This window comes from Electrophorus electricus, chromosome 20 (assembly GCF_041902795.1).
Source record: "Electrophorus electricus isolate QZ-2024a chromosome 20, ASM4190279v1, whole genome shotgun sequence".
NCBI lineage: Eukaryota > Metazoa > Chordata > Actinopteri > Gymnotiformes > Gymnotidae > Electrophorus > Electrophorus electricus.
The window spans coordinates 6738259-6761794 of NC_137516.1; the positions used below are offsets into that span (position 1 = coordinate 6738259).

At 39.1% G+C, this 23536-nt stretch overlaps 2 protein-coding genes and 2 pseudogenes across 3 annotated transcripts; all 4 read right to left on the reverse strand.

Moving 5' to 3' along the window:
• Positions 1-1427: 1427 nt before the first annotated feature.
• On the reverse strand, positions 1428-3627 carry LOC113584310 (uncharacterized; annotated as a pseudogene).
• Positions 3628-4455: 828 nt separating this feature from the next.
• Positions 4456-9377, reverse strand: LOC113584324 (cytosolic sulfotransferase 2-like). The gene is made up of 8 exons (XM_081703702.1): positions 9091-9377; positions 8313-8448; positions 7081-7212; positions 6502-6602; positions 6123-6249; positions 5830-5927; positions 5384-5558; positions 4456-5271 (listed from the first exon to the last, which is right to left on the reverse strand). The coding sequence occupies exons 1-8, from the start codon at positions 9091-9093 to the stop codon at positions 5159-5161; spliced, it is 885 nt and encodes a 294-aa protein (XP_081559828.1). The 5' UTR covers positions 9094-9377; the 3' UTR covers positions 4456-5158.
• Positions 9378-11258: 1881 nt separating this feature from the next.
• LOC113584325 (cytosolic sulfotransferase 3-like) lies at positions 11259-17355 on the reverse strand. Of its 2 annotated transcripts, XM_081703701.1 has the most exons (4): positions 17188-17354; positions 16568-16673; positions 15315-15443; positions 11259-11783 (listed from the first exon to the last, which is right to left on the reverse strand). In XM_081703701.1, the coding sequence occupies exons 2-4, from the start codon at positions 16656-16658 to the stop codon at positions 11677-11679; spliced, it is 327 nt and encodes a 108-aa protein (XP_081559827.1). In that variant the 5' UTR covers positions 16659-16673; positions 17188-17354; the 3' UTR covers positions 11259-11676. The 2 variants fall into 2 exon arrangements, 1 of the variants encoding a protein (XP_081559827.1); XR_003411401.3 differs by lacking the exon at positions 11259-11783 and having other exon boundaries at positions 15377-15443; positions 16568-16639; positions 17188-17355.
• Positions 17356-20433: 3078 nt separating this feature from the next.
• On the reverse strand, positions 20434-23536 carry LOC113584311 (cytosolic sulfotransferase 3-like; annotated as a pseudogene).

Below are 23536 nucleotides of genomic sequence, written 5' to 3' on the forward strand. Positions count from 1 at the left end.
CTGCAGCCCAACTTTGTCACCTGGATCCTCACAATGACATGGGAGTCTCACCTCCTCAACACCCCCATGATCCTATTAACTCGATACTTACATGATACTTTTAGTTCAAAAGCAGCTTTATTCTATGTCTAGCAAATCTGCCTACTCGTATTGGAAATACTGTACTCTGAAGTTCTCCTCCTGGAAGGACTTATAAATTGATAAACTGTAACTTGGGAAAGAATGTATGCATATGTGATAGCCTTTTTGGATGTTTAAGTGAAGTTTGCTAATTCTTGTTTAAATACCACCATCTATTATAAACCTACAGACTCTCATTCCTTTTTGCAATACAATTCATCACATCCCAAGGCCTATAAAAACTCCACCACTTACTCACAGCTGCTTAGACTTAAACACATTTGCAATGAGGATGAAGACTTCCACCAGAAAAGCATAGAAATGTGTGAATATCTTCAAAACTGTGAGTTTCCCTGAGGAAATCATAGATGATGCGCTGCCCCATAAACAATATGTTGTTAAGCCAACAAGAATTCCCTTGGTGCTGATTATCATACTACAAATAAAACAGTGGCTGATATTATACTTAAACACTTCAGAATCCTCCAGGTTGATGCTGAGACCACATCCCTTTTTAAGGATCCTCTACTAATCTCCTACAGGTAAGACAAAAACATCAAAAAGATGTTCGTCAAGAGTGAGATAAATGATCATTCAAATAATGGCTGTGGTACTGTAGCCTGCAAGCGCTCTAGATATGCTACATGTAAATATATTAACACAGCCATTAAAATAACTGGCACAAAAGGATCAATTATCATCACCCATTCCTCATACGTCACTGCGGTGGGACTTTACTGTATTACTAGTAAGAGATGTAATCAGCTTTGGAGCTTTGGAGAAACCAAGAGGAGGTTTGCTGATTGGTTTGCTGAACACCTTTGGACCATCAGAATGAAGGATTTGTCATTTTTAGTTGCAAGGCATTTAATGCTAATGGACACTGCATTAATAACATATCTGTTTGCATTGCCTGTTGTTGCTATGGCAGCAATGAAATGAGGAAACTCAAAGAAAAATTCTTGGAACTTTAAATCATAACATTCATTCCACAGGGTTCTAAACATCTACATTTTCATATATAAACTGACTACTCCTACTACTAATTCTCTACATCTCTTACTAAAGTGCAGTATACTGTTGCAGTTTCTCATCTAGAATCTTCTTTGGATTTTTTATATATATATATATATATATATATATATATATATATATAGTGCAAGAAACATCTCATGGATGCACTGAGACGCATCATCAGTGATGTAATCTGGAGTCATCGGATATTTCGGGTCTCTCAACATCTGACACCCTCACCCAGGGGATCCAGCCAGGGTTGATCAAGCCCCGACTTGCATTCCAGCAGCTACTCACAGATCAGGGCTTTTGAGCCAAAGCCATCTTTTGGCTTTGTCTGCGGCTTCAGTTTCAGATTGTATGGCCCTCTTCTTAGCCATCCTGAGAAGTCAAGTCGACTGAGAACTCTGCAGAGGGAGCGACCTGCAAAGCCTCTACAGCCCACTTCTGTGGGCTCATAGCTCGTCCTCCAGCCTCTGCACATCTCCAACAGTAACCGGTACTTGCCATGCTTCCTCTCATTGGCTTCCTCCATGTGCTCTTCCCAGGGCACGGTAAGTTCCAGCATGATCAGATGTTTCGAAGCAGCAGAGGTGATGATCATGTCTGGGCAGAGTGAAGTTTCGGCTATTTGCTGAGGGAACTTCAGATGCCTTCCCAGATCAACCAGGAGTTGCCAGTCGGAGGCTGTGTGGACGAGGCCCGTTGTTGTTCTGAGTCGTGCCTGAGGTTTATCTAACTCTTTGATAAAGGTGATTACCTTCTTTTGGGCGTGATGCTGTTCACTGGTGCTAATGGCTGAGGCTATGCTCTCAGCAACTGCCTTAATCACCTGGTCATGGCACCACCGATAGCGACCGTCCACAAGTGCCTTTGGGCAGCTGCTGAGGAGATGTTCCAAAGAGCCTCTTCCAGAGCAAAGGAGGCAGGTAGATGTCTCTTTCTTTCCCCAAGCATGGAGGTTTGCTGGGCTTGGTAGAACATCGAACTGTCTACACAAGGAACCGGACACAATGGAAGTCTGCCTGCATGATGTTTGACCAGCAAATCCTGCGCTGCAGTATGTTCTCCCACCTAGTTTACGCGCCCTGTTACCGGAGTCCCACCACCCTGGTGACTCTCTCTTCCTCCACAGCTGCTTGGATCTCTTCCTGAAATTGATAGTGTCTCTCCTTGCCTTGGGCTTTGGGAAGTAAACCAAGCCCGCTCTGCCCATCACCAAACTACCAACCAGTGCCTTTTGTCTGACGCGAGACTCTGCCACCTGCACTTCCTTTTCAGCCTGCCATTTCCTTCCTGTCCTCAATGCCAGCTGATGACACTTTACAGTCACTGGAGTCCCTGTACTGCAAGACCTCTCTTGTGCATGCAACCTTAAACTCTTCAGTGAGGCCACTGAAGGGTAGCTGCAAGATGTTACTTGTCCCATACAGTGCTGCACTGGTGAGACTCCGTGGAAGGCCCAGCCACTTTCGGAGGAAGCTGCTGATCTTTCTTTCCAGGGACTCAACTGTTGTCAGCGGGACCTCATAGACCAGCAGAGGCCACAAGACTCTTTGTAGGATGGAACGCTGGTAGATTCAGGCTTTAAATCTACCAGGCAGGCCAGACTTGTTGACCTTGGTGAGCCAAGCTCCAAGCTTGTCATTGGACTTCTGGACGGCAGCTGAATCTTTCAGGCTTGTATCAAATAGCTTCCCTAAGCTCTTCAGTCACTTTCCCTGTCTTCAGCACTATGGATCTTCACTTAGAGGGCTTAAAGCTCATCCTTGCCCAGGTGATAAGTCTCTCAAGTCCTTGCATGAGCCACCTGCTCCCTGGGACGGATGTAGTCGTGATGGTAAGATCATCCATGAACGCCCTAATGGGGGGCTGCCATACACCAGACTTGGTTAGGGGCCCTCTGCATTCCACCTCGGCTGACTTGATCACCAGGTTCATGGCAAGGGCAAAGAGAATAACAGAGATTGTACAGCCTGTTATTATGCCTTTCCCAAGATGCCAGTCTGATGTTATTGCCCCCTAAGTGACCCTCATCCTGAAATTATTGTAGTAATCTCGGATCAGATCCTTGATCTATATATACACACACAAACATATAAGACTTCACTTAGCTGCATGTTATTTTTGAAAAAGTTTGCCAATCCATGTGTGAAAATTATGCCTCATGCTCCCTGAACCACTCTTTCACAATTTGAGCCCAATGAATTCTGGCAGTCATCTTGGACTCATCAGACCACATGACCTTCTTCCATTGCTCCAGAGTCCAATCTTTATGCTCTCTAGCAAATTGAAGCCATTTTTGTCGGTTAGCCTCACTAACAAGTGGTTTTCTTAAGGCTACACAGCTGTTTAGTCCCAATCCCTTAAATTCCCTTCACATTGTGCGTGTGGAAATGCTCTTACTTTCACCATTAAACATATCCCCGAGTTATACAGTTGTTTTTCTAAGATTTAATTTCACACATTTAAGCGATCGCCGAACACGATCATTCGAGATTTTTTTTCTGACCACATTTCTTCCTCAAAGATGATGTTTCCCCACTGTCCTTCAACTTTTTAAATAATGCATTGGACAGTTCTAAACCCAACTTCAGCAATCTCCTTAGATGTATGCCAATAATAACAACAACATCTTTTCCATGACCACAGGATGTGTCTTTCGACATGGTTGTTTAACAAACGCGAAGCTACTCACTGCATCAGTTAGGATTAAGTAACGTTGCCAGCTGAAACATCACCCATGCAGTAATTACGCAATGGGAGGCTTTTACCTATTGGCTTAGTTAAATCCAGGTGGTGACCTTGTAGTTTTACTCCGCAAGTTCCAAGCAAAATCAATTCAGTTTGGCAGGAAAATACCACACTGTTTGAGAGCAAACAAGGCCAGTTAAACAGCATGGGGGTACTTTTTCCCTTTAAAGAAACCATTCTGCACAAATGGCTCCTAATTCTAATATGGCTTTGAGTTAAATTAAATTCTGGGTGATTAGAAAACGGACTATATTAGATGCATCTCCAGAGAGTAAAATTCTCTTATTTTTATTTCAGATTTAATTTCTATCTGTATCCTTTCAAATTTTCCACCAAAATTTAAATCAATGTGCATCTTTAAAATAAAAATAACATATGTAAGGAACAAAATTATTTTAGTCTATGCATTACATTTAAAATCCTTGTGCTGGGGGGGAGAGAAGAACCCAAACAAATAGCTAAAGGAATCTGTTTAATAGTCTTTTAAAAAAAAAACAAAAAAAAAAAAAACACTTTTCTCTCAGACATCACACATTTTTTATAAGAGCATTCTTTTTATATAAATGAAGGTTTAATCACCCCTGTTAGAAACTGGTTCAAAGTGACCAGTCCTTTAGGTTCAATCTCCTCCAAGTTACCCTCTGTAGCTGGATCAATCTGGGAAAGTCAAGAGACAGTGACACCAGGGTAGTGAATCAAGAGAGTTCCACTTTATTGAGGAAAGCACAGTGTGTGTAATTTTATATTATATATAAAAAATGTCCTATATCTACTATCCAATCTACAGGATGACAGGGAAAAGCGAGGCATGTTCTAAGGGTCTATGAGAAAGGAAAGAAGCGAGTTTAGATGTTCTCTGCATGAACGAGCCACAGAGACAGACAGAGACAGAGAGACAGAGAGACCTTGCGTTGGGTGCCTGGAGACAGAAAGGCTCCAGCATCCAACACCATCTACAATCGAAAAGCATACAGACTTCACTTAGTTGCAATGGAGGAAAGAGCCTGTGGGTTTAAGTAGCCCTGGTGAGACTGGGAACACTGGGTGGGTTGTCAGCAGGGCCATAACAGGAACTATAAACTGCTGCATGTACTTAGGACATTCCCATAAATTGCACTCATTTGTCACATATACCAGTCCATTGTGGTATATCTACCAAACATAAGAGTGTAGTTTAGATTTTTGATTTCCGAAATCAGCCATGAGTCTAGTCACACCCCTGACCTTGAATTAAAAAGTAAATGATAAAACAGGGTACTTTAATATTGCTCTAAATTTCCGTCCTGAACTGTAGAGTGGCGTTCTTCATCATCTGTTTGTAGTGTTCATCAAACTGCTCATTCTGAGCCACAGTGAAGTGATTCTTCCAGTCCCCGACCTTCCCTAAGATGCGTCAACATACAGGAAAGGAAGAGGGGTCATAAAGCGCAAACGTAACACTTCACAAACATCCTTTACTCCTTTTCTGTCTACCTGACGGCCGGTCTTAACTCACCTTTACGCATGAACTGAGAGATACTGAAGTCCAGTGTCGTGTCATCTTCCAAGTTGGTCAGCGGATTGGCCTTCATAACATCAAACTGAACAGCTCCTCTAATTTTCTCCCTCTCGTCTTCTGACGGGGACAAACCGAGAAAGGAGCAAAGGCCCCTTATCTCACGCCCAGTGTCCTGAAGCACCAAAACCAAAAATGCTGCCAATAAACATTTATACTTGATACTTCTGTGATGTTAAATTTGTTTTAATTAATTACATTTTTTTTTAAAAAAAAAGGAACTATACTGAATAAACATTTATTTGTTAACTCATTCAAGAGTTCATTCGTTTTGCAAATTTCATTTGTTACTGTACCAAATCCACTGACTAGGTTGTAAATGTAAAGGCAAAATGGGGACCCAACCACGTGTCATCTGAAATCTGACAACAGCATGCGAGTCTCACCTCCACCAGATCCTCAAAGAACATGTAGTGTATATTGGAGTACATCTGCTTTTTCTCCCACCACCCACATACATGGTCATACCAGGAGCCAAACACCACTGATGGAATTTTAAAGGCAAAGTAAATGAGGAGATTTTTGGCCAGAAAAAGGAGTCAGTATTTTACACAGTTCAAATATTTGAAAAGGTGGTTTGTTCACATGTAGTTTTAAAAAAATGTAGTGATTGTGCATATGGAGTGAAATGTATCAGATTCACTTGTTCATGCATACAGTTGCTGATTCAGTGACTCACTCTTTCCATCCTTGAATCTCTGCAGAAAACTCTTCCAGTCTCCTGGCTCTGGCTGTATCTTTTCTGTGCAGTCAAAGTGGAAGTAGGAAACAACGTTGTCTTTGGCATTGCGAGCAACATACACAATCTGTAGATAAAAGGGACAGTACATACCCACAGATTATCATGAATCAAACAGAGATGTTATATAAACCAAGGTGCATGATGTCAAATTTACTTCAGCTGAAAAGGAGAAGATTTTATTGCTATGACGCAGTATATTTGAATAGCTTCATGGGAACATATTTCATATAATGAGGCTTCTATTAAAGATTACTAAGTTCAAAAGGAGGTCCTGTGTTTCTTGGGAGGCCACCTCAGGAAGCCCTACATACTCTACCCTGCAGCTCTGCTCCCAGAAGGACTTGGGCATAAACTGAACAGGAAGGTGAGTTTTGATGATGCGAGGAGTAGTAGACAACATATCTGCCATCTCCGTACCTGTGTGAATAAAAAATTGTTTTTCTTTGGAAAGGAGAAAAAAAAAAGTGCAACACCCCCTTATATTTAAATATTATTTTAATATTTATGAATATATATATATTCAAATATGTTCTAGTTGGCATTTTTTTGCTCCTGACAAACGTTTCAATAATGTCTGTTCATTTTTGCTTTTGATCTGATTTAAAGAAAAAGTATTGCATATCAGAATTATGCAGTAATAATTATGTTCGGTACTCTGACATGGACCTCACAAAAAATGGGCTGGTGAAGAACTTCTGAAATACTACTTTAGAAACAAAAAGATCTATGATGAACATTCAGCATTACTTATGTAATGGCTCCAAACCTTTTGCTCCCTTATGTAACCTTGTGTTCTTAACATAAAAATCCAGCCCCTTTAACAACCTGATAAATGCAGTGTCAAACATGGATTACAGTAATTAGATGAGCAGCATACTGTAGGTTTCCTAATGACCTGGAGTATATAAAGATGGCATGAAGAACTCCAAAAAGGGTACTCTTTCATCAAGAGGAACAGTGTTCTCACGCTCTGCATCTGTCTGACGAAAATGCAACAGGTCTAGAATATAGGAGACCCAGGTGGTACCTGTCAGAGAGGCAGGGGGTCATTTAAAATCAGCTTTTAAAAATCTAACTCAAATCATACATCATATAATCATACAACATAATGCTGCAGTGTTAGTAAGTTTTAGAATTCTGACTTATTCAGGGACAGCCTTGCTTTCAGTAGACACATTAGGAATATAACCTATATTGTTCAGAGTGAAGTTCTTTACACAGAGACATGTCACCAATGACATTAAGAGGAGAGGAAATGACCCTGCTTTATAGATTGCTGTTAGGTGAACAAAAATGTTGGCAGAATTTATTTGACTGCACAACAAATGCGGCAGGGCATTTTTCCAACCAATAACCATGCTGCATACAACCTGACAAGAGCCAAACAATGCCCCTGGAGATGTAAACGGACGCAGTATAGCCGGCAGGGCATGCAGAGGAAACACCAGTGTCACTGACAAAGTTAATGATACCCTGCAACGCATCCTCTCATCCAGATCCCCTACTCCCCCACACTTATGCACACTCTGGCACAACTTGGGCAGGAACCCAACCTGCGTCATAGAATTAAACAATGTAGCAGACGTGCATACTCTAGACATGTGCGAACATACAATAAAGGAATAGGCGCATCTGTAGATGGGCCTAAAAGGTACGTTGTCTGTGGTCAGTGCGGCTTTTCTTCTTATCCCAAGGTTCGACTGGTTATGTCAGCATTTTGTTGGTAGAGAGAAGTCAGATTTGCCTGAGCGGTGGTAAAATGCTCAAGCCTCATATCAGAGATTAGCAGAGAGGCCAATTGATTAAAGTTCACCACAGCTAAATAAATAAATATTTTATTATATATATATATATATATAATAAAATATTGTATTATATATATATATATAATAAAATATTGTATTATATATATATAATAAAATATTTTATTATATATATATAATAAATATTTTATTATATATATATAATAAATATTTTATTATATATATATATATATATATATATATATATATATATATATATATATATATATATATATATATATATATATATAAATAAAACCACAACACAATTTGTTTGTTCTCTTTTTTTTTTTAGCATGTGTGAAAGTCCGACACATGTAGGTACCTGATTTGGGGTAAGTGGCAACCACAATGTCATTAGGTCTGGCTTTAAAGTTCTGCACCTTTTCCCAGTTGTCTGTGAAATAATGTGTCATGTGGACACCATGGAAGTCAAACATCTCTGGGCGAGGCAGATCCATCTGTAACAGACCAAAAAAAAAAAAAAAGTGTATATATAAAAGTATTTCTGAAGACTATACTGGTATTATATAACCAGGCATATCTGCTATCCTTCCCGTCAGTTTTCAAAGAAGTGGCAATAAAAACTGCTTTTCCTTTACACATACACACATTCAATTTCATTCATTCTAAAGGTTTTTAAATGAGTTCCAAACTTTTCCATAAGTAAATTAAATCAGAATTCGACACCACGCTCAAATAAGTTAATATCCTGGTAATGTCAGTTAGTGGTAATGTTAGCTAAACTCTAGTCTTATTTTAGGAAACACCCATTCTGACTTATGACCAGCAAGTCCAAATGTCAATAACCACGAATTTTTTTGGAAGTCTTTAAACAGCACCACAAGCAGATGGATTAGGCCAAAGATCCAGAGTGTTAGCACTATAAAAGACAGGTTTGGCCACTTGTGGAAACAAAATGATCTGGCTATATAACAGCACTGTGCCAAACATGACTATAAAAATATCTGAAATATTATGACATTGTACTCATTCACACCAGTGGATTCCCACAACTGGAGTTCATTAACTCCAACTTTAAAGCAACTGTGAAGTAAGCAATGTTTTTTAAAAAATAATATGTCTAAATTACAACTACTCACCATTGCTCATTAGGACATCAAACTAAAATATGGTTGTTCGGCATCATAGTAGAGCTACATAAGGGACAGTTTGCGGCACCCAATCCATGGAAAGATTATAATAAGTTATTTGAGGACTAGTTACTATTTTTCTTGACTGAAGTTCAATGTCAAATCAGTCATAAGCTTTCATTTTTCATAGCCAGTGTTTTTAAATAATATCTAATTTATGTAATCTATCTTTATAGCCTATTTTTAGAAATAGTCCTTTTGCCCTTTCTGCTTACGTTTATAGGCCTAAAGTATAGACTTTGAGGGACCTAGTGATTCACCTTAGTCTACCAAGGACTCAAACTATTACAAGCTACTGACACTTGATACTTGAAACCAATCGGTTTAATGGAAGTGAAATAACCACTTACCTGTTGCAAATGTGGAATGAGTGAATGAATTGCAAGAAAAAGGCACTAGAGATCACTGAAAAGCCTTTAATCGTCGAATCACAAATAGGTTCTATTAAAGATTTTACGTTTTCGGCCTTTGTACCATAAAGGTTTTGTATTTTCACGCGCTTATGAAGGACCAAATCCCCCTATTATTTCACACTTTTTGGTATAAACCGAAGCTGCAGCCAATCGCGAGCCGGAACAATCAAGGCTGGTTCCCGTTCAAGGAGTGTGTTCATGAAGTCACCCATCGGTCAGCCCACAGTCTGTAGCAAGCTCTTTTCTCCGGATCGGAGACGATATCACGGAAACGGCGTCTTTTGGGAGATGAGAGGCCAATTAAGGGATGCTTTGCTTTTGCATTTCCCACTTAAACTAATTGTTTTAAAAGGCGTGACACCTGAATGTGTAATTGCAAGTAGACCTTTGTTTTTGTTGCGATGTAGTTACACACTTCCACTGTGTTATTTGTTTATGAGTACAGGTCTATAATTGAATTTACAGACTACTCTCAACAAAATAAATAGGTTGAATATGTGTCTGATAGTAATAATAGCCAGAGGAAAATTGAGCTGATTCACTGTTGTGAATTGTGTTCAAAAGAAGAAAACTGCAGTATGTAACAATTTCCCGAGTCGGGCCCTAGACGGCTGTGCAGCATGTCACCCACTAAACACAGTCACCTTTGTGCAGCATCCATTCTTTGCTTTGATTGCCACACCACGAGTTTGTGTGATGTTATCACAGTGTAGGAGAAAGAAAAAAATTGTTTTAAGTCGTTCTAATATTAAAGCTGTAGAACACTTATTGGTTTAAAGATTTATGGGTTCCAAATGCATATTATTAAGAGCAAATATTACCAAACACTTATATAAAGGTATAAAGCTTGAGATTTTCCACCTTTGGGTTTGAGTGGTAAAAGCAGGGGTATCTTTCATGGAGTTCCACAGTTTTCAACTCCCTGGCCAATTTCTGAGCCATTAAATAGCTGGTCTGGATATGTTAATATATATGTTAATGTGTGCTTGAGCAAGATGCCTCCCTGCCCTGTCTCTGGACCTGTATCTACCACCATGAGGTTGTCTGCCTTCCTGCCCATCTGTCACTGGATCACCACAAGGTCATTTGCTACTGCATGCCTGATGAAGGAAACCCTTGATCTTCCCAAATTGGCCATCCACCAGACCTGGCCCAGGACATTGATCCAATATTACCATGTCACACTTCAGAATTAGAGACTATAATGTTAATATAATCCCCCCACTTGATGTGATGATCATTATTCCCAGTTCACATTTGTTTTTATCTTTTGTTCATATCATCCATGTAATCATGTTGTCTGGTGTTGACCAGAGGAGGATGGGTCCCCCTTTGAGTCTTGGTTCCTCTTGGGATTTCTTCCTCTCAGCCTTATTTGGCTTGCTGTATTGAGGCTTGGACCCAGGCATATGTAAAGCTGCTTTTTAACAACAGTGCTATATAAATAAATTTTGCTTTGCTTACTGCTGGATTTAATTCACAGCCACATTAATACTCTTGGTCAGATAAACCATTAAGCAAAGCGCGGAATACCTGATTTAGGATAAGTGCCAATAAGGATGTCATCTGGTCTCACCTTGAAGTTCTAAACATTCTCCCAGTTCTTTGTGATGTTTAGCTATTACCAAAGAGGTGTCAGTGTGTCATTTAGTTTCTCTGCACCAAATTGTTAGATATTTGGCAATAATGAGTCAGGAAACTATATGAATCTTCATGTTCTCGATGTTTATTTTATCTTCAGGACACTAATCTAACATAGGCAGTCCAGTATACGTACACAGGAGAGAAGTCACTCTTAAGTAGAGAGAGCAAGAGGGAGAGAGTGGAGAGTGGAGGGGAGATAAATCGTGGAATAGGTGGATTAAACCTCAGGCACCTCAATCCAGGGAATGTTTATCATTTCTTAACCTTGATGTGTTTCTCCACAGATATCACATTATATCATGGCACAGAATAGAATTAGAGGCAGAATTACAGAATTCCTAAGAATTTTTGAAGCACTTAGCATAAATCTTGAATTGCAGTTGTGGGGAGCCTTTATTCTCCATAGCAAATGACTACCGCCCTGTTGCCCTCACATCAGTCGTGATGAAGTGCTTTGAAAAGCTAGTCAGAGATTTCATCACATCTTCACTGCCAGCCTCCATGGACCCACTGCAGTTTGCATACCGCCACAACCACTCCACTGATGATGCAATTGCACACTTACTCCACACCACACTGACCCACCTGGACAAAGGGAGGGGTAATTATGTTAAAATGTTATTTGTCGACTACAGTTCAGCATTTAGCACTATCATCCCCTCCCTACTCACTACTAAGTTGGAGGATCTAGGACTGCATACATCCCTGTGTGACTGGATCTCCAACTTCCTAACAGACAGACCACGATCAGTATGGGTGGGCAACTGCGCCTCATCCACCCTCACCCCCAGCACTGGAGCTCCTCAGGGTTGTGTCCTAAGCCCCCTGCTCTACTCACTGTACACCTACGACTGCACAGCCACTTCTGGCTACACAATCATTGTCAAGTTTGCTGACGACACCGTTGTCATGGGCCTGATCTTGGACAACGATGAGAGGGCCTACCTGGAGATGCCTAAGAGACTTCAGACTGCCCTCCAAGGTACTGCGGAACTTCTACACCTGCACTATCGAGAGCATCCTCACGGGGAACATCACAGTCTGGTTTGGGAACAGCACCAAGCAGGACAGACAAGCACTCCAAAAGGTAGTGCGTTCAGCAGAGCGCGTCACTCACACGGAACTTCCTGACCTGCAGACCATCTACTACAAGCAGTGCCAAGGCCAGGAGGATTGTGAAGGACCCCACCCATCCCAATAGGCTCTTCTATCTGTTGAGGTCAGGGAAGCGCTTTCGCTCCCTGAAGACCAAGACAGAGAGACTGAAGAGGAGCTTCTTCCCACAGGCCATTCGGGCCCTGAATCGGGGAACCTGATGAACTATAGGGACCACCACCACCATGTAACATAACTGTAAATATGTTCAATTACCACCATGTAACATAAAACTGTAAATGTGTCATTTACAAGATGGAACTGTACATTCTGTACATTGTGTACATACATATATACATAAACATATACATTGTACATTGTGTATATAAACATAATATACATATATTGTACATACATTGTTAATATATTTTTGTACATATATAGAATATATATTTCTCTATGCACACCTGTTTTCTTTTTCCTCAGTTTGGACAGAGCACTCAAACATTTCACTGCGAATTATACTGTGTATGACTATGTATGTGACAAATAAAACAAACTTGAAACTTGAAACAAAGGAAAAGCACAGCAGCAAGCAATCAAAGAAAAGAAGCAACATTCAACAATGATTCTTGCAGCTCTGAAGCAGTGCCAGTGCGGAACAAAACAGTTCTGGAAGCACTAGAAGCAGGTAATACTCTCGTAGCGCGACTGCATCTGAGCGTCATAATTGTCATTACGCATCAGCAATGACTCCTTTGGTAGGTTTGACCCACAGGGCAGTGCAGAACACAGCCACTCATAGGTTAACATAAGTAATATCTCACCATTCATTGAAATGACATCTGACTGGTTGAATATCAGTTACAGCCCTGTAGTCACTTTACTTCAACTTTTGGTGTGACACAGCAAATCATAATTGCAACCTAAGACAGAAATTAACTCTGGTGTCATGCAGCAAGAAATTCGCTGCCTTCACCTTGTAATTCATAACACTAAAATCTGTCAGGTTAGATATAGATTATGGCTCTTACAAGGGTTGATCACTTTACTAGAGGTCCTGATGAAAATCAGCAACCCCTAGGCGCAATCTAAGACAAAAAGTTAATCCTGGTGACACATGGCAATTCATTTTTGCCTCTGTACATGCAACATTCATGTAGCGATGCAAGGCCAAATAGAAATGTGTTGCTTTACTAGGACCTCTGGTGTGAAGTAGTAAATCGTAGATGCAACTGAGACAGGAATTAACTCTGGTATTATGCAGCAGGAAATTTGCTGCCTCTAACCTTGTATTTTTCTACAAGGGTAGTCACTTCACTAGGGGACCTGATAGCACGCAGTGACCCCTAGCTGTAACTGAGACAAATATTAATTACATTAACAAAGGAGCATCTAGAGAGGGAACAATATCAGAAACAGGTCAAAACCAGAGAGAGACAGGAGCAGAAGGCACAACAGGGCCAATGACCTAACAATTAGTAAGAAGTAATAATGATAATAATAATAATAATAATAGCAACAACAACAACAATAATTGAAACAATAATAACAAGAGTACCCATAATAAATTATATGAGTCCTTATTATTATAATTATTATAACAATATCAATAATGTTTAAGACTAGTGAGTGATCAATCAATAATTAAGGATACTGATTAATAATAATAATCATAATCATAATCATAATAATAATGATAGCAGTAACAAAAATAACACGAATAATGGTGAGAATAATGATTGTAATAATTATAATAACCGTGACTATAATGTTATTAATAATAATAATTAGTAATAATGACCATAATAACTATAATAGAAACAATGGTCACTGTAATTATTATAATATAACTTATTTTTAAGATTAATTAGCAAAGAATCATCAATTAAGAAGCCATGATTAATAATGATAATCATAATACCAATGATGGTAGTAACTATAATAACAATAATCATAATAATAATATACGTAATTCCTATATTACTGTGATAGTATCGATGATTATTAAAACTAAAGATTGATTAATCAGTAATTAAGACTAATGACCGTATATTACTAATTGTTTTTAATATCAATCATTGCTACAATGGTAATGGAGAAAGTAATAATATGTGTGTTAGCAGTGCTACTACTATTGCTTATACCACTAATCATAATAACAATAACCACAAATAATAAGACCTAAGACCAAATTTCAAGGGATGAGGAAAGGCAGGGTCATAACCCATCAGGTGTTATGAAAAATAAGGCAAAATTTATTATGCATATGAACAATCATATATATATATATATATATATATATATATATATATATATATATATATATATATATGTGTGTGTGTGTGTGTGTGTGTGTGTGTGTTATGTGTATAGAAACTTTAAAAATAGGTTTACAAAGTAAAAAAGAACAGTAGAAAAAAAGAAAAGTAAAAGTGCATATATGTTGTTTACAGTAAAATATAAAAAGAAAAGTGACAGAACATTAGTACTGAATTCAGCATTAAATAGGTCTGTTTTGAGACATTTTTAAGGTACTAAGTCTGTAAACTGATATCAGAAAGTGATAAGCATTCTGCCCATTCCCTGTTAAAGTTATGTGAGTATTTTGATTTGGACATCCAAATGCTGGTCAATCATTAGCTTTGTTGAATTGAAGAAAACATTGGCGTCATATTCAAAGGTAGGTTGCAATCACAATAGGATAGCAATTTAATAATTTTGTCATCACACCACTTCCCAGCAATGTCATCTTCAACCATCAGAGGTCACCCTCACCTGAATTCTACTGAACACTATGTCTCTTCATCATGTACTGATTGGATTGCTCTGGTGTTTTTTGTTTTTGTTTTTGTTCATGTGTGTGTATTTTGACCCTTGACTGTTTTTTGACCACTGTACTATGGACTGTGTATTGGACTTCTATGCTTATTTATTTAAATACCTCATATCAATCCTCACCAGCGTACAGAGCACTCATTGTTATAGTCTTACAGTATCACTGTAAGAGGGGCCACAGACCTGCAGGGGTCACAGGGAAGGCTGTCTCGAGGAACGGTACTCGCATGTAGATGGGCAGAGAGGTCTGACGCTCTGGTGCCGTATTGCCAAAGTAAAGCAGATCCAAAATGTAGGACACCCAGGTGGTGCCTGTCAGAAAAGAAGCCGACAGGGGGTTTATGTGACCCCATGGAACTGTATGTACAATATATAAAATGGTATTTAAATAATTGGTCTAGATATGTCTATTCAATGTGATTTGAGAGAAATGCCACGTGAGAAAGTTTTATGATCTGGTAGCTAATTTGCTAAATGCACAACTGCAAAGAAAGCTGCAGCGGTGACTCATATTAGGCTGGAAGACAATTAGCAGTTTCAGCTGTAACAGGGGTCTGTTTTTCACCTTTTTCAATGTTATTCACTTCACCAGGCAGTGGTTTTAATGTTATGACTGATCAGTGTATATATCACACTTCAGCAGTCCAGTCCTTCCAAGATCTTCCACTTTTCACTCTTTTGATTCCTGCCTACGTTGTTTGCCTGCTTTTTAGGTTATTCACTCGGGTTTCCCATATTGGATTTAATGCCTGGTTTGATTGTTGTTTAGTACATCCACACTCTGCCTGAGGTTTGTTTTTTCTCTCTGACCACGTGTCGTGGTCTGTTTTGTTAATTTCTACTTTGTTGCGAGGCAGCTGTTACATCTGCGTTACATCCACCAATCCAAGCATGAGAAGAGTATTGTTGGTGAAACTGATAATGTGGTTACCCCCTTTGAAGTTGCTAAGCCTGAAAGGAGTGTTTGCAACTGGACAAATTCACCAGATTAATGTAAGCTACCCACTGAAGGAAACTGACTAGTTAAATCTGACTAGTTTAATACCTGCAATACTTTCTGAGCAATTCCACTTTATGTTAATCTCTGATTTTTAAGATAAATATTCCCTAGGTGCACCACACACAGTTTTAATCTCTGTAATACTTTAATGCTCAGGCATGAGTCCTTTATGTGATAGAACACACCAAGGTCAGAGGTTAAAACACTTCCTACAGTGGGTAATTTCCAGTGGTGAGGGTTGTCAAACTCAATCAGGCCACTCAATTCAGCTAATAAACAGTTTACTAAAACATTTAGTACTGTTGCCAGATGGCATGACATTGCCCATCCTTATCATAGAAGTACAGTTTATGTTGAAATACTAAGTAGCACTGCTGCATATTATACCACAATAATACTCTTGGTCAGATAAGAAATTAAACGAAGCACAGGATACCTGCTTTAGGATAAGTGATAATAAGGATGTCATCTGGCCTTGCCTTGAAGATCTGAAAATTCTCCCAGTTGTCTGTAACATAGTGGACCATAGTAATGCCTTCAAACTGAAACAATTTGGGTCACCTGAGCGCCTTCACCTGTAGTATTTTTAAAAAATTCAAACTATTGATAAATAAGGAAATGAATTAATCTATTAAGGCAAGATCTTTGGTGCTAGGAATTATCAAAAGAAACCCAACATGCCTAACACAGCTGTTTAGAAACCCAACATGCCTAAACATTCTATATGTTCTACATGTTGAAGAGTGGAGGAGATTAATGAGGCAAAATGGTTATTAATTACACTGAACATTATTTGTCAACACAGCTTCATGATAACCAATGCAATAATTAACATGAAATCACAGATGTCAATTTTGTTCATTTACTTTATGTTGACTTCAGGTTATACATTATGCATTATATTTGGCATTATACATTAGCCAAATCCTTTTTAAAATTTACCCCATATGACCCTCCCTAGACTTTTTTTTTTTTTTTTTAGTTTGTTAACAAAGGTAAACTAGAATGTTTGTTCACAGAATGAGTTTGACAGGTGTTTCTGAGAAGTTCAAATACCTTGATTTGCCACTGTTGGTTTCACAGCTCCTACTCTCTTCAGTGCATTCCACCAGTCAGCTTCACTGGTCCACTAGCAAAGACTCTTGTGCTTATGAGAGGTCTCCATGCCATTTCACTTCTATTGCACTTTGGCCTGTCCATGTTGTTCCTGTTTGCCCTGTTTGATATTAGACGTTTGGGGGCCTGCCCTTGTTGCGCTTATTTGCCCCTGTTGGATGTTGAACTGTTCTTGGTTTCACTTTTGCCTACCCTGTTTGATTTGGTCTGCCCCAGTTTTGCATGATGTGTTTGACCATCCTCCTGCCTGTTATTTTTATGTAGACATTTAATAAATCTTCGTGTTTTGCTTACAGATGCTTCCTCTGTCTGCCTGAGTCATTACAGTTGAAATATTTGCAATACCTGTTAAAGATAAGACTTTATTCCCACAATCTATGTATCCCTTTACGCTTGTAATCACTTCCTGCATGTAAATGCACAATTAGTATTGTGAATTGTGTACTTCTGAAACGCTCAACCTTAGGAAAAGATTTGCAGCCGAATCACCGTAGAAAAATAGAATCTTTCCATGATGCAATAATTGTTACAAAGGTCGTAGAGTCCCCATCTGTACTCTAACCTTTTATCTTTTGTAGTTCTCCCTCTTTGCCGAATGTCATTTGGTTGGGACTGTCTCTGCAAGCTGATCTTCTCTCCCACACTCTCTCTCTACACACTCCTCCTCTTTCTGCCCTTCCTCACAGCACTGAATTATGCAAAGAGGCTCTTTCTCTCTTACTTATACTGTTACAGTTGCATATCGTGGACCACCCCATCCATTGGTCACCTCACCTGTCTCAACCACTCCTAAATAAACACACACATAGATGCTGCCACATAATATCCTCAATCTAATTATGATCCTCTTCTTGACTCACCTCCTAACCTTTCACAAAGTCCAATAAAGAATGACTGCATAATTTAAAACGTTTTAGCATTACTAAAACTAAAGTAATTACTAAAGCATTGCTTTTCTAACACTTTTATGCATCAGAACAAATGTTAGATGTCCTGTCAGATTCAATAATATTTAAAACACAAACGAACCAGTTCTTTACTGGGAATCACTATAGGGCAAACTACAGAAAAACATTTAAATGGTTTGGTAGTTTGAATAAGAATTGTCACCTGTAGAACAGGACTGGGAGTTTTCCCTATGCATTCCATTACAGATTACTGATTACCTGGAAACAAATGAATCTGTAATCTAATATAAAAGATTACTATATTAAAATAACCTTCTTGTGACATAGGCGGAGGAAGTGAGAGGCGGGGTTGCAGGGAAGTGCTCTTTATTATCCACTGAGAATGACTGAAAAGGAGCACTGATTAAACAACAACAACAACAACAAAAAAACACAAAATGCAATTTCTGGCACGAAGACAATGTAGCGATGTTCAAAGAGCATCAGGTCTGTGAACCGCTAATGTGCAGCATTGTCCTTGTGTACCTGTGGCGTTCAAATAAGTGTGTGAATTGAAGGAACAGGTGAACGCAATCAATATTCAGGCGATTGAGAGCGAAGCCGGTAAGTGTGTTGGTCCCTAGTGTGAGCAGGCGTTTCTCTCTTGCTGGATGGCTGGTCTACCTTGACACTTCTGATTACATTCCATTACTTAGTAGCTAGTAGTTAGTACTTTGGATTAATTGTTCAAATCTTTATCCTGAATAAAGATAAATGAAAATAATTTCAAGTTACGTTTTGCTTATCATAGGTGAGTCAAGAGTGAGTTGCAGTAATCCAGTCTTGAGATGACAAGGGAGTGGACCAGCAACTGAGTGGCATCTCTGGAAAGAAATGGCTGAATGCTCCTGATATTATGTAAGAGAAACCTGTATGTCCAGGTCAGGCTGGTAACATGGGCAGAGAATGATAGATGGTTGTTCTGGACCTCACCAAAGTTTTTGCATTTTCATATGGTGTGATAACTGAATCCTCAAAGGAGATGGCCAGATCTTATTCTAGAATCCATTTCTGATAATGTGCTACAAACAAGCTGTTCTTAAATTGGCAATTAACACCACTAAACAATCCTAGAAAACTATTTATAATTATCTGAATAAGCATCCTTGGATGTTACAAGATTGTTATTCATGCTATTGTGCTTTGAGGTTTTGCTTTTGCTGAAATAGGATGTTATCAAATCAAATCAAAATTTATTTATATAGCACTTTTTAGAACAGATATTGTCACAAAGTAGCTTTACAAATGTCCAAGTCCAAGTCCCCAGTGAGCAAGCCAAGGGTGACAGTGGCAGGAAAGCATGAGGAAGAAACCTTGAGAGGAACCAAGTCTCAAATGGGGGCCATCCTCCTCTGGCCAACAATGGCCCCCACAATAATAACAATTTAAAGAGACAAACAAATTTAAAAAATGAAAAAAAAAAAAGCAATTAATGACTAGTCCAACTTTCTAGAGGCCTTGTCTGGTCCCGGGGTGTGCATGTATCTGAGACCCATCCTGCAAGAGAACATCCATTAAGGACAAGTAGTTGGCTGGGGAGGAGGGCTACAGGAAAGGACATCAGGGGGAGGTGGGAGTAGCCATGGCAGCTGAGATGGGTAGAGGCTCAGTAACATCATGATATCCGACAAGAGAACGTCCATTAATGGCAACAGAGAGCAGTTTGCTGGGGTGGGGGTGTTGGTGGGCTACAGCAGGGGACATCAGGGGGTGGTACGAGTAGCCATGTCAGCTAAGACTGTTATGAGTTTGTATGTACCCTCTTCCATCCCGGGTTCTTTGAATAGGGCCTTGGTAGCTAGTACTTTGCTGTCTAGTTAGGTTCTTAGAAAGGGCATTATGAGTGTGTACTGAGTGTAATGTTCCGTAAGGTCTTTGGACAGGGCTTTAGGAGCGTGTGCTTGACAATTAGAGGCTTTATGCACAGGGCCTCAAGGGGTTATATGTAAAGGTTCTTAAACAGGAGCTTTGAGTTATTACAGAGAGATAGTACTGAGGTTCATAGATTTACAACTGTTATGAATATTGTTCATTTCTTTTTTTGTTTGGAGTCATTTGGGTGGGAACTCTGTTTCTTTTGCCTTTTCTATGTTCTATTTTCACAATAGGGAGTTATGGTAGGAGTGTTGCATTTTATTTACTGTTTTTAGGGAAGTTAGTGGTTGAGCTGGCGTGAGTTAATTTTTGTTTGTTGTGTTGTTGTAAGCCTACCATGAAGAAATACTCAAGTTTGGGATTGTTTTATATTGGGATTATATTTTTTGTGCAATACACAGATAAACGATGCATGTCTGAAACCCAGTGTGCATCTCCATGTTTTTTTATGTTGTGCCCTTGTGACCCTTGTGATAGGGTCATAAAAATTTTAAATAATTTTCTTACATTTTACAGTGCATCTAAAACAATATATATAGATCAAAATGTGTCCTTTAACAAGGTAATATTATGAAATAGGAATGTTTCAGGAAGCTCTAAACTTCAGTTCGGAATTGTAGCATGGTGTTCTTCATCCTCTGCTTGTAGTGTTCATCAAACTTCTCATTCTGGGCCACAGTGAAGTGATTCTTCCAGTCACCAACTTTTCATAAAGAAATAAATATGGAGGAAACAAGTTTAGAAGGAGAATAGAAGGAGTCCAGCCTGCAGTCCTACAACCTCCATCCAGACTTTCCTACAAAGCCCCTCAGCCCAAAGACATGCACTTTTAATGCTTAGCCTACCATTATTCACTATTCACAGGAATTCAAGCATATTGACCTTTGCGCATGAACATTGAGATCTTGAAGTCCATGATTGGGACGTCTGAGTAGTTGGTCACATTGTTCTGCTTCATGGCGTCAAAGTGAGTGGATTTGGTGATTCTCTCCCTCTCCTCTGCTGAAGCAGATATACAGAGGAAGGAGCATAAGCGCTCCAACTCATGCCCAGTGTCCTATAGGTAAATGGAAAACACGCTGTTCGTTCCTGAACAACACTAAAGCACCCAAAGCTGAAATGGTGCAACTGGTGTAAAGATTTGCTAATCTTCACTCCAGCTGTAACCATCACCTGTTCAAACTGGCATATATATTACTTTTCCCTACCTCCACGATATCCTGAAAGAACATGTAATGAATGTTTGATTATGTCATCCTCTGCTCCTAGTATCCATACACATGATCATACCAAGGACCAAACACCTCTAAAAAAAAAATGAAATAATGTCAAATGGAAGATATTCATAAATGAGAGCAATTTTAGCTTTGAAGAAGCATTCATATGAATATTATTACAGCCTTCTGTCACTGGTCAGCACAGATCCTGTAGAGGTAGACATTAACTCACTATTTCCATCCATGTAGTTCTGCAGAAATGTACTCCAGTCACCTGGTTCAGGCTGCACTATGGCCATTTGTTCAAAGTGAAAATAGGACACAGCATTGTCCTTGGCATTTCGAGCTATATAGATAACCTGGAGCGAGATAGAGAGACTGATCATATCATTGGTAAACTTATATACACATAGATATATACACACATTAAAAATGTGACAGACATTAATTAAGCCATTGGAAATGGCTTAAGCCATTGGTGTTCGTTGAAGAGGTAAATTATTACATATGATAGCTTGACTAGGTAATGGTTACAGCCGGAGTGAAGATTAAACTATGTTTACACCAGTTGCACCATTTGAGCTTGGTGTTCATTACTTTTGTTCAGGATTTAACTGTCTGTTTTCTGTTATATAATGTTCCTTTTATATAATGTTCCTGTTATATAATGTACCCCTAAACACAGACTTGAAGTTCACATATGATAAAACGTTACAGAGAACAAAACCCACATACAGTACCCTGCAGTTTTGTTCCCAGAAGGTCTTGGGCACCAACTGAACAGGAAGATGGGTTTTGATAAGATGCGGCGGGCAATTTATCTACTAGCTCCACTCCTGCATAAGGAAGAAAAATAATGAAATTTATCACTGGTTGGTATCACAGTGTGCCACCTGCACTCAACCAGAAGAGCACACCCATTGATCAACACACACACGCAGCATGCCAACGTCATTCACAATCCCTTGTTTTCTTATCACATACACATGTACCTTGTTTAAGTTTGTCTATTTAAGCTCACAGGTACCTGTCTGCAGTGCTGTGCATTGGGGCAGCCTAGTATGTCTGCCTCTTTTGAGCCTTCGGCTGCTGAGCCAATTCCAAATAGCTGTTGCCAGCACTATTAGCTTCTGCTGTTTGTTTTCATTCTTGGCCACTCCACACTTCGTTTTGACTAACATGTATGATAAATACATGCCTTTGGATCCCTCTTGTCTCCCTGCCTTCACGATCACAACTGCATTGTGTGACAGTGCAATTATGACACGTAAAGGTCACAGCAGTTTACACTGGCTCACGCAAATGTTTCTACTGTTTATATGAGATGCTAATGAGCCCACAGGTTGTCTGTGTGTAGTACAGCTACGTAATATATCATTTATTAATCGTTATTACAATAATCTCCTTTGTAATACTGATGTATAATATGTCTAATAGACATATGAGCCCTTTAATAATTCTATTTAAAAATTCGTTTTCTTTGTATGGCTTTTTTTTTTTTTTTTTTACAAAGGAGAGTTTTACAAAGAGTTTTATGTGATGAAGATGAATAGAATAGCAAAATAAAATGTATCAAAGAAGAATGAGAGTGCATATTAATAGTTTTACAATAAAATATTTAAAAGCTAAAACAGAAATCCCAACTGAATGCACTATTCAAATAGATTAGGGGTATGGATGTTACTGCTGGTGAATCTTTAACCGTGTATTTATCATGTATTTCCATTTTTCTCCATATTTTACAACTATAGTTCATAAGAGTAGACAGGACACAGACCTGAAGGGATCACAGGGAAGTCAGGGAAGTCTAACTCAAGGAACGGCACTCGCATGTAGATCTGCAGAGAGGTCTGACGCTTTGGCACCGTGTTACTGAAGTAAAGCAGATCCAACATGTAGGACACCCAGGTGGTGCTTGTCAGAAAAGAGCAAATGAGATAAAGAGTAGGGGAGAGAAGGAGTTTGTGTGATCATGTAGCAGAGTAAGTATGTACAGCTTTGTGAAATGGTATTACATGACAAACAAAAATGGGTCTATGTTTATTCAATGTCATGTTGCAAGAACACATAGGAATGGCTTATACGGTAATTAATCTCTGTAACATTTGAGACAGGGAGGGGCACACTGCTGCTTTGCCTACTTAGACTGTCCTGATACAGAAAACAGTGGAGAAAAAACCTGGAGAGTTTGCAGCCTGTCCCCACTACACAAACTGCTGAAATGTACCTTCCAAACCCTGCTTTGCTCAT

Coding starts and splice junctions, on each gene's coding strand:
- LOC113584324 (XM_081703702.1), bottom strand. Junction 5,559..5,829: donor TCTTTGAGGATCTGGTGGAG/GTGAGACTCGCA, acceptor TTGGTGCTTCAG/GACACTGGGCGTGAGATAAG. Junction 5,272..5,383: donor CTCTCAGTTCATGCGTAAAG/GTGAGTTAAGAC, acceptor GACGCATCTTAG/GGAAGGTCGGGGACTGGAAG.
- LOC113584325 (XM_081703701.1), bottom strand. CDS start 16,658: ATGGTCCACTATGTTACAGACAACTGGGAGAATTTTCAGATCTTCAAG. Junction 15,444..16,567: donor TATCACTTATCCTAAAGCAG/GTATCCTGTGCT, acceptor CTTTTCTGACAG/GCACCACCTGGGTGTCCTAC. Junction 11,784..15,314: donor CTTCCCTGTGACCCCTGCAG/GTCTGTGGCCCC, acceptor CCCTTTGTCCAG/GTGGGTCAGTGTGGTGTGGA.